Consider the following 11,390-nt stretch of genomic DNA (forward strand, 5'->3'; position numbering starts at 1 on the left):
TCTTCTTCTAGTCTAGTCTATTCGTTTCCTGTGTCTGTATCTGTTATCATCAAGCTTTATAAGTTGAGACAGGAGATAACAACATATTTGACAGATTTGACCAGTACACACTTTAAGAGGATTCATTTTATTGCGCAGCCGAATTTTAGGTTGCTCTCCAAAACTACTCTCTTGCCCGGTGATTCGTGACGTCACGAGCCCCCTCCCTTCCCCGCCCGTACAACAAAAATGGCGGCGCCCATCAGCGTGTGTATGTGACAGGACGTAGCTTAATTCTACCCCCTTGTTATTATTGTTAACAGTTCGGCTTGTATGACTTAATATCTTTGTGGGCGGTGAGCATCTCTTTACGAAACATGGTAAGCAGCTGTAACGACATTCTTTTTTATTTTTTTTTAAATAATTTTTTGTTTGCTAAGCTAACATGCGTTGGCTTTAATGCATTAGCTAGCAGCCGGTTTGCCTGTAGCCAGTCAAGGTTAATTTCACATTTTGCACAAAGCAAGCTGTTTTAATGTTAAAGCGCTGAGAGGATCTGTTTTTAAAGAGACACATAGCAGATAGTGGCAGAGAGAAATCACTTGTAAGCTATACGTTCAGTGCTGTATGAACAGACATATTAAATAATTAAAAGTGTCAGACTAATTAAATTGACCTTAAAGAAGAAATAATGGTAATGATGCCTGTTGTGCAGCTTACATTCAGCATCCTTAACCATGACAGACCATTAGGTATGAGAAGTTTAGCTGGAGTAATTTACTGTTATTTCAGAACTGTGATAAAAGCAGAATGTGTTAAAAGCATTGATCTAAACTTGAATGTGTTTCCATACAGAACCTGAATCTCCCAAGACTTTGTCACAGATTATGTCTAACTGTAAGTGAAAAGCTTTCAACTTGCTTTTGTTTCTTGTTCAGTTTACTGAGTACATTGTTTTGGTTCAGATGTGCCTCAGTGATCATCAGCATCAGTTGTATATTGTCATGTGCACAATATGGTGTACAATATGCAATGCAATTCTGCTTACTTAAAAATGTTAGACATGAATGTACTTATCTGCATTGTCTTCTCCTTCCCCTTATACTGTTCTATGTTGTTGTCTTTAGGTCTCTCAGACACGTCCACTTCACATTAGTAGTAATGGGCAGCAGCTGGATAAGACTGCAGTGGCTGTAGATTCGGACGTCTCTCATCGTATCTCCATTTTCAGGACTTCAGAGAGTGATCCGGTTTGTACAGACAGCCTAAAACCACCCGTTATACTCTACACATACTCTTGACATGCAGTTTAAACATGCGACATGCTCTTTATGCCGTTATCTGCTCCACAGGCATGCCATACAGGGCATCATGCCGGTCAGTACTACACTCTTCCTCCTGCACATGTGCGCAAATTCTTTCCTCACGGATTGCCCTCACGCTTCCAGATGCAGGTAACCAGCTTTCTTGTGCATGTCTGAGCAGAGACGAAGTTGATTGGATGAGGATTTTGACTGTTGATAAAATATAATTTGTGTCTACTCTGTTTGCAGATAAAGACGTTTAATGAAGCTTGTGTTATGGTGAGACAGCCAACACTGGAGCTCATCTCTTATTTGAAAAGAGCTGACTATAGCAAACCAGCTGTACGCTATCTGCTCTGTATCCTCTCACATGCACCATTTTTAAGTAGAATTTTTCTTTTTAAATAAAGTCTAGGTATCAGTTCTGTCTAAGCTTCTATAATGTAGAATTAGCAATAACATTATGAACCCTGACAGGTGAAGTGAATAACACTGATTATCACCTCATCATGGCACCTGTTAGTGGGTGGGATATATTAGGCAGGAAGTGAACATTTTGTACTCAGAGTTGATGTGTTAGAAGCAGGAAAAATGGCCAAGCGTAAGGATTTGAGCGAGTTTGACAAGGGTGATGGCTAGGTGACTGGATCAGAGCATCTCCAAAACTGCAGCTCTTGTGGGGTGTTCCTGGTCTGCAGTGGCTAGTATCTATCAGAAGTATCCTTTAAGTCTTGTAATTTGCATCCTACAGGACTTGAAGGATCTGTTGCTAACATCTTGGTGCTGGATACCACAGCACACCTTCAGGGATTTAGTGGAGTCCATGTGTCGACAGGTTAAAGCTGTTTTGGCAGCAAAAGGGGGACCAATGCAATATTAGGCAGGTGGTCATAGTGTTATGGCTGATCGGTGTAAACCTCATTTTGTATGCTGAGTGAGTCCCTGTGAGTGTGTTCCTTGACAATGTGTATTAGATGGAGAGACCGGCTGTGGGAAGACGATGTCTCTGTGTCACGCGCTGCATTTCTGCTCCACTCAAGGCTGGTTGGTTCTGCACATACCAGATGGTAAGGAACTCATGTAGTCAGTCATCTGATGAAAAGAAGGGTGACATGAACAGACACACAGAGTTTTTTGTTATTTATTAGTAGCTCAATCCTTACATGGAGATTGCTAGACTTGATACTTCTCACCACTTAAACTTGGTTGGGAATAATTGTTATGTCAAAAACTTTATGTACTTCTTAAATTTTCTTTCTCTTTTCTCTCTACAGCTCATTTATGGGTTAAAAACTGCAGTGAGCTGCTTCCCTCATCGTCTCGCCCGGGTCGTTTTGATCAGCCAATCCAGGCCTCCCAGTGGCTGAAGAATTTTAAAATCACTAATGAGAATTTTCTGTCTAAGGTAATTAATAACTAGTTAATTAAAGGGCACTTAATGATAATAATTAATTATGCATTCAAACTGAGCTTTATATTAAGTAATCATAACGTTAGTAAGTCTTTCCCCTTCACACTCACCTTCTCTCACTCTCTCTCTCTCTCTCTCTCTCTTTCACTCACACTCTCTCACTCTTATTCAATTACAAATTGCTAAGCAACACATTTTAAAATCTGTTTATCACTCTTCGATTATGTGTAGCATCCACCCTGCGAGTCCCTGTGCATGAGCTGTTGCTACAGAAACAATAACGTAATACGATGAGAATATTATTGTTAACCTCTCACTTATGTTACAGCCAAAACTACTGACTGATCTGTGTTAGTAGTACAAAAATAACTCGCTCCTTCTGACCAGTCAGATTTGAGACTTCTAAGACGTGTGATTATGGTATACATGCATTTAAGTAACTCCTCAACTGTTGTGAACAGATAAAGACGACAAAGCGATACGTGTGGACAAAGAGAGAGAGCACAGAGGAAGGACAGCCTTTAGCTGAACTGGTTAATCAGGTCAGGTTTGTTTGTTTCGCTCCTCATCATTTCATCCACTCTTCCTACTAAACTACATAAATGTAGATGCTGCGTCATGGTTTGCGTTTTCATTTGATTGGTTTTCAGGGTGTGACTCGTGTGAAGAGCAGCAGTGATGTGGTGGGTGCGTTACTGCGTGAGCTGAGACTGCAGGTTGGAAGCGCTACAGATGGAGCGTTCAGACTGGCTGTGGCTGTAGATGGAGTCAATGCTCTTTGGGGTAGGACGACTCTGAAGAAGGAGGATAAGAGTGAGGTACTGCACATTCCCTACTCGTGTGCTGCCGCCTTTCAAATTATCAGTCACCAAATAAGCCATGAATATCTAACATTCATTCTCACCATCACACCTCTGTCTCAGGTGTCTGCAGAAGAGCTAACACTTATTCACAACCTGAGGAAAATGCTGAGGAATGACTGGGTAAATGTTATCTAACTATACCACTCTTCACTATACTGATTATACTATAAATAGCAGTATTACATATATCATATCATCTCAAGAAACACATCATCTGTGTCTTCACACTCAGTTTATCTATTTTCCTCTTTCCTAGAGTGGAGGAGCCATTCTCACAACGCTGTCTCAGACAGGGTCTCTGTACACGCCTCGCTCTGCTTACCTTCCAACAGAGCTGCTGGGAGAGGTGTGTGTAAAACGACCATCCTTGTTTAATAATTAATAATCAGTAATTTAAGAGGATCCAAGAATACTTTCATGCTTTTGCACTCATCAGGTCCTGCTGTTATTGTATGATTACGGGCTACTTCTTCCGATTACAAATAGTATAAATTGTTGTAACATGAGATACATCTAGGACAAATGAAGAATATTTTACCTTGTCTTTTAGGTGGGATTTGATAAGATGGACCCATTCGTGCCAGTCCCAGTTTCAACCTACAACGATCAGGAGTTTGAGAGCTGTTATCTTTACTACATGGACCGTAACTGGCTGCAGCATCCACACAGTAAGTACCTGTTGGGCAGCAAACACACACTCGTGTTTTATGTGAACAGCCATTAAAGTAAACAATTGCTGTTTTTTTTTTTTCCTCAGGTCAAACAGAAGAGGGAAAGAAAGAACTCGTTTTTCTCAGCAACAGAAATCCGTCCATCTTGGAAAGACTGTGTGCCTTCCTGTAATAAATGTTCCCTCCCTTTCACACCCTCTCCCTCTCTCTCCTGGCCTCTGTCTGTGTAAAATGATCCATGATACAGTTCACATATGCCACTGATGTCTTTAATAATAAAAAGCCTATGAGGAAAAATTGGCTTGTCACATTAGGCTCCTTCTTCTCACACTCAGCAAGCAACGTTTACCACTGTACAGAGCATGTTAGCATTCAGAGATTAGGTATGTTATTTGAAAGCAGAATATATAAGCCATAGTCTTAAACACAAAAAACTGTAAATATCTTTATAAATCAATATTATAATTTAAGAGAAAGCATTGAAAGCTGGTTTCCTCTTAAGGAAATTAGGAATGTAAGTGTCCAGATCATTTCTCAAAGGGGTGTATGTTTTCTTTAAAAAATATTTCAGTGTTGGAAATCACAACCCATCATTATCTAAGTATGTTTATAACTGAGGTTTTATAGTGGTCAGGTCATTTGAATTTAATGGGCTTAATCCAAACCTCAGTAACTCAAAAATAAGATAAACAATGTCATCCTGGGCTTAATGTGTCTTGTTGATAGAAGGTTCAGGAATAAAAAATAAATAAATAACAAAAAACATAAAAAACGATGGCTCCAGTGAATAGCCAAAATATTATTGCGCACATTTAAATGAGTGGATTCTGGTCATTTAAAAAATAATTCTGTTTTGATGAGAGTCTGTGAAATTTATTTTACCCTGCTTGGAAAAAGTCAGAGACGTTTCTAGATTTGCAACATTCTGTTTATGGAAAAAAAAATAAGTGCAGGAAAAAAAAAAAAAACATTCAGAATTTCTAAAAAGGGTTATTGAGGAGCTTGCATCATTAGGATGTGGGTTGCTCTATTAAAATAAATTATAGTTCATGCTCAGTTCCTCCTTTTATAATCTATAATTGCATGTTAGAGTCCATCTCACAACTTTTCCTAAACCTTTATTTATTTAGTCCTTCGTGCTGAAAGGCGAGAGGGTGAATCTAGGAGACTATAATTCACATGCAGTGACACCTCTCATTTGTCACTAGCCCTCATTAGACACATGTAGGACAGCATGCTTTAAAGCTACAGGACTAGACATGCAGAGCAGGATTTTTAACTTCATCCTCTCAACACACTGTAATAAAAAAGAGAAATTCACTCAGTGCACCCTGCTCTTGAAAGGCAGTGAACTCGTTAACATGTTTTTATAAGTTGATACGTGCGACATCTAGAGGACAACAGTGATGAAACAACATCTGCCACGTGACATCTGCCATGTGACCACCGACAGCTGAAACAATCAGGAAGTGGCACTTATTTACAAGATGTTGCTGATGATTGCACGTTAGACACATGACTGCAGATGACTTTTCTGGACAGCTAATGTAGCTGTAAGCAATGAGGACTATTTACAGGTAAACGCTGATGAATTATGTTTTATCTGATCGTTTATAATTGGGGAATGTGAACTGGTGTTTTCTTTTTCAGCCAGGTGACCCACTGTGGCAGAGACAGTATGAGGGGAACAGATCTGTTTGTTCTGATCGTCCTTCTAACAGGAACAATCACACACATCAGAGGTTTGGTCATGCACTGTAGAAACAGTATAATATTGAGTGTAATCTTAATTGAATTGCTTTTTTGATCATCAGTAAATATGGTGTGTATCCCCACATCAGACCCTTTTGGGGGACATTTGGTTGGTCCCCACGTGGACATTGAACATACTAACAACAACAACATCCTTGAAGTTTTTCCTTAAAAGGATTATGAAAGCTACAATTTTTCCTTTTGAGGTTAAAGTTAGGTAAACGTGTGTGTGTGTGTTTTGTGTACTTGTGCACTGAATTTGTCACAGCAGGAAGTGATGAGTGCAAGGCAAGGTCCTTTGGCCAGAGCTCAGTAGTGTGTGAGTGTAACGCTACATACTGCGACTCTGTCGGTCGTGTCAGCTTGCCTGCTGTGGGCCACTTCCTGTCGTTCCTGAGCAGCAGGGCAGGTAGGAGACTTCAGAGGGAAGAGGGTCAAGTGCAGAAGAACAGCACTGGAGCAGGTATGGGATAATGTAGCTGTTAGTAAGCAGTGGATCATCCTGTTTTCACCAGTCTAACACGTCTAAGTCACACAATTCTTTTAGACTTGATAAAAATGAATAGGCGAGAGTGTTTCAACCAGACTGTGGTGAAAACAACAGTTTATTAAAGTCACACATCAGCTTGTAAGTGACCAAGGAACTGTTTTTAGATCCACGTATTAAGTTAAGTTATCGAGAGTGAAGAATTCTTTACTATAATTGTGCTGAAGAAAGATTCTGGACTGTAGCATTACACATTTATTAGGGCATCATTAGACTTGCTAAGAATAAATCTATAGCCACTATTCCCAGCACTGACCCAGTTTCCCTCTTGCCTGCTTGTCTCTCTCAGCTTTCAGGATCACCCTGGTCCCCACAGAAAAGTACCAGCATGTTAAAGGCTTTGGAGGAGCCATGACAGATGCGGCTGCCATGAACATTATTTCTCTGTCGACTGGAGTCCAGGACCAGCTGCTCAGACAGTATTTCTCCCCAGAGGGTGAGAGAGGGAGAGAGATGGTACTAACAGGGAGAGACAGAAGTTTTAGGGAAGAAACTGGAGATAAATATAGACCTCAGAATCCTGTTACTACAATCAAGACTCTGTTCATTTTACTAAGAATCTTTTTTTTTTTTTTGAGTATAATATCCTCAGAGTGTTTTACAAGTAAAAGATGAAACAAATGAATTTTCATAGGGACAGACAGCACATGAAAGAATCACTTTTCTCTTATGTTTATAGGTATAGAGTACACCTTGGTCCGAGTACCGATGGCCAGTTGTGATTTTTCGACTCGTCTGTATACATATGCCGACTTGCCTGAAGACTACAGCTTGCTAAACTTCAGCCTGGCTGAAGAAGACACACACATGAAGGTATATAGGCAGATACAGGATCACAGATTTGCGAATGCATCTCTAATCATGTTGACATTGTGCTTCTTAATAATGTAGTAATTAATATACAGTCTTTCCCAGATTCCTCTGCTGCAGCGGGCACAAGCCCTGTCTGCTCGGCCGCTGTCACTGTTTGCTTCTGCCTGGAGCTCCCCGGCTTGGTTGAAGACCAACGGTGCACTCATAGGGAAGGGTTCCCTTAAAGGAAAGCCTGGGGGCAAAGAGTATAAAACCTGGGCTCAATACTATATCAGGTACATGAACTGTATTATTACTTGTCCAAAGACAGCCTGAAAGACAGGATTATTATTACTATCCACCTTTTTAGTATTCATGTCCAGTAGGAGAGTGGAGCATATTCTGGACCCACTGCAATATCTAGTGACCTTGAGGCTGCAGAATACTCAGTATGCACTGGGTTGGAATATGGCACTTGACCTAAATAGTGAACAGTGGTTTTGGACACAAAAGACTGACTAGTACGCTGACTAAATTGCAATATAATATGCTACTATTACTGCTATTATTATTACCACTAGTACTATAATACTAGTATTATAATAATACTAGTATTAAAAATCTATAATAATAAGTGCTATCTCTTCTCTGTTCTTTATCTTCATACATGATATTCCTCTCTCAGATTTCTGGAAGAGTATGAGAAGCACAATCTCTCATTCTGGGGGTTGACCACAGGAAACGAACCCACTGCAGGAGAAATGACCAATTACAGCTTCCAGGCTTTGGGTTTCACTCCTGAGCTCCAGCGTGATTGGATTGCTATGGACCTCGGCCCTGCTCTTCATTCATCCCCATATGCCAAAACCCGCCTTATGATCCTGGATGACAACAGATTGCTGCTTCCTCACTGGGCCAAAGTGGTAAGCAAAGAAAGAAAGAAGGGTGGGATATCGCACGTTTTAGATTAGCAGAGACTTCTGTAAGTGTTAGGAGTTAATGAGCATGGCACACATTGAAACATGGAGGAGGATCACAGGGATAAAAATACAAAATGTCAGCTTTCGGTGACTCTGTCCTGCTGTAGGTTCTGAGTGACATTCATGCTGCCAGATATGTCCATGGCATTGGCGTTCACTGGTACTTCGATCGCATCATCCCTGCCAAAATCACCCTGGCGACCACACATGACCTCTACCCAGAGTACTTCATTTTGGGCACAGAAGCGTGTCCTGGTTGGAGCACACTGGACCATGGTGTGCGGCTGGGCAGCTGGGAAAGAGCTGAAGATTACGCACGTGACATTATTGAGGTATCCTAGATTCATTAGTTCCATGGTGTTCCAAGTTTACTTAGGCTTTAATGGCCATTTCTGCCAAAGTCTAATTGCTATAATCCTTTAACTCCAGGAGACAGTGTATTGAAGTGGATATCTTTCAAGCACTGCATAAACACTAAGGCTGTTCCTCCATTTATCTCTTCTTCTGTTGTCTTATTTTTTATTAATACCCTGAGGTAGCATTCTAAACATTCTCGTAGCTTTGTGCTTCCAGTGAAATAAATTTTTTCATGACACTTAAAATTCATATTGTTTTTCTTAAACAGACACCTTAAACTATAAAGTAAACTGTGATTCAGCAGTGTTTCCTTTCCTTTCCCCCCTTCACCCTCGTCTACAGGACCTAAATAACTATGTGATCGGATGGACAGACTGGAACTTAGCATTAGATATGAGTGGTGGTCCAAACTGGGTCAAGAATTTTGTGGACAGCCCTATTATTGTGGATCAGAACAAGGACATCTTCTACAAGCAGCCGACTTTCTACAGCATGGCCCACTTCAGGTGAGAGTGCTTTATACAGTCACATGCATTCTGTAGGAGCTGTGTAAAGTTCAGCTGCTTTGACAATTCTGTGTAAAGTTCAGATGATTTGATTTCACAAGCATCAGTGTTTGTAGCCATAGTTATAACCACCCAGGCATGTTTAAAGATTTTAATGCGGACTTTATTTCAATGCTTACAGCAAGTTCCTGTGGGAGGGGTCTCAGAGAATAGGTGTGTCTGTTTCTGAACGCACCACACTGGAAACTTCTGCCTTCATCAGACCTGATGGGTCAGTAGTGCTGATCATTTTAAACAGGTGAGAAAGACAAATGGAAGAAGGTGTGAAAACAGCACTGACACTTTGCATCTAAATCCAAGCATAGTAGCTGTCTAGAATTTACTGATCAAGCACAACATTATGACCACCTGTCTAATATTGTGTTGGTCCCCCTTTTGCTGCCAAAAGAGCCCCGACCCATCATGCACTGTGTATTCTGACACCTTTCTATCAGAACCAGCATTAACTTCTTCAGCAATCTGAGCAACAGTAGCTTGTCTGTTGGATTGGATCACACGGGCCAGCCTTCTCTCCTCATGTTCATCAGTGAGCCTTGGCCACCTATGACCCTGTCATTGGTTCATCATTGTTCCTTCCTTAAACCACTTTTAATAGATTTAATAGACCACTGCAGACCGGGAACACCCCACAGGTGTTCCACTGCCGTTCAGGGCATGTCTTCCACACTAATGTCACAGGGGAATTTTCAAGCACAGTTGCAATGACATTTAAAAGAGGAATGAATTTGAAACTCAAGAGATAATGGTTAGGTTTCGACTGTTAGCTCCTATAAACAAATAAGCGAGAGCTCTTTTTCTTACTCATCAGTGTACACATGAAGATTTGAAAGAGCTGGACAGATTACAGGAGTAAAGCACTGCCACATCGCTCTGGTTCTTTTTAAACAAAGAAGTAGTTCTAATTCTCACTGGCACCGCTGTCCACAGGTGGTCAGACTGCATTGTGGGTAATGCAAACAGCAACAAGACATTTAATCCACAAAAGTCAATTATAAATAATGAGAAATATTAGTGTCATTTAGGGTTGAGTTTTCCTTTTACCATTAAGACCTATCCATCAGGACAGCTATTTTTAATCATTGTAAAATGAACATATTAGTAATATAAATCTTATGGCAATTTAATCATGATGGGGATCCTTGTAATGGTGTGTGTGTGTATGCGTAACTGCAAATAGGAGATGGATTAAATATTAAGGTACTCACCCCTTTTGACTTGAATATCTTCAGGCATTATAACAACACATCATTTTTTTTTTTTTTTTACCACATCTGTCTCTCTCTCTCTCTGGTGAAAACTGCCTGGATAATCCCTGTGCTAAATATGTTTAACAAAAATAAGGCATGAAGCATATCACATAATTAATTTGTTTTTATATTAAATAGACTTTTATATTTTTTCTTTGTGTGTTAACTGTAATTAATTAACATTGTAAACGTGTGTGAACCTGCAGGTCTGATGCTGAGGTGCAGTTTGAAGTCTGGGACCAGAGCGTGGGCTTTCTGCCTACAAGCGCTCCTCCTCACTCCATCCTCACACTACTGTGGGCCACATCCTAATTAAAAGGAATTCGGATACAGCCTTAAATTACAATTTACTTGCGTCTCTTGACACACTCATGCAAAACGTAAACACAGTAGTGGGCCTCTGGATAATTCAGAGGTGATGCAAATAATCATAATCATTTGAGTTCTAATCTAAATAACAGGAAGCCTAAATTGCATGTGGGCTATGGTCAGCAATCCAGTCCACTATCAGTAGACTGAGTGGGACAGATCTTGGGACAGTTGGCAGCGATTGATTCAGCCCGTTTTGAAAATGTTTCTGGCGCTTTAACACACTGATAGACTCATTTCAATTAAAAGAAGTGTTATGTTCAAGTGTGGAAAAAAATATTGAGCTGTGGAATCTTTAATATGCATCACTTGCCATTAACACTTGAGAAGCTGCATTTACAGTGACTTGAAACTTCAACATGTGCTTGACCTGCTTTTAATGTGATAATTGGGTAGACAGTTTGAAGCAATGTGTACATAATTGGATGGAAACAGTTTCCATGAGGTCTTTACAATAAAGGCTGCTATGAGCTTGAGAAGACAGCGTTTTTGTTTTTTTAGGAGGAGGCTTGTGATGTGTTTAAAAATGCATACGCAAATGACAGACAGCTC

The 11,390-nt window shown here is 40.3% G+C and overlaps 2 protein-coding genes across 3 annotated transcripts; both read left to right on the plus strand.

The window, feature by feature from the left end:
- Positions 1-200: 200 nt before the first annotated feature.
- On the plus strand, positions 201-4,516 carry dap3 (death associated protein 3). Its single transcript, XM_058414687.1, has 13 exons — positions 201-359; positions 835-876; positions 1,107-1,229; positions 1,332-1,433; positions 1,533-1,641; positions 2,258-2,350; positions 2,558-2,688; positions 3,156-3,236; positions 3,345-3,512; positions 3,618-3,677; positions 3,814-3,903; positions 4,108-4,225; positions 4,315-4,516. The coding sequence occupies exons 1-13, from the start codon at positions 357-359 to the stop codon at positions 4,398-4,400; spliced, it is 1,206 nt and encodes a 401-aa protein (XP_058270670.1). The 5' UTR covers positions 201-356; the 3' UTR covers positions 4,401-4,516.
- Positions 4,517-5,648: 1,132 nt separating this feature from the next.
- gba1 (glucosylceramidase beta 1) lies at positions 5,649-11,317 on the plus strand. Of its 2 annotated transcripts, none has more exons than XM_058414601.1 (11): positions 5,649-5,805; positions 5,879-5,970; positions 6,249-6,443; positions 6,817-6,963; positions 7,207-7,340; positions 7,443-7,615; positions 8,005-8,242; positions 8,407-8,631; positions 8,999-9,162; positions 9,344-9,460; positions 10,676-11,317. In XM_058414601.1, exons 1-11 carry the CDS (start codon positions 5,789-5,791, stop codon positions 10,779-10,781), a joined length of 1,608 nt encoding a protein of 535 aa, XP_058270584.1. In that variant the 5' UTR covers positions 5,649-5,788; the 3' UTR covers positions 10,782-11,317. The 2 variants fall into 2 exon arrangements, with proteins under 2 accessions (XP_058270584.1, XP_058270626.1); XM_058414643.1 differs by having other exon boundaries at positions 6,252-6,443.
- The last annotated feature ends 73 nt before the right edge of the window (positions 11,318-11,390 follow it).

This window comes from Hemibagrus wyckioides, linkage group LG01, assembly GCF_019097595.1.
Source record: "Hemibagrus wyckioides isolate EC202008001 linkage group LG01, SWU_Hwy_1.0, whole genome shotgun sequence".
In the NCBI taxonomy this organism is placed as follows: Eukaryota; Metazoa; Chordata; class Actinopteri; order Siluriformes; family Bagridae; genus Hemibagrus; species Hemibagrus wyckioides.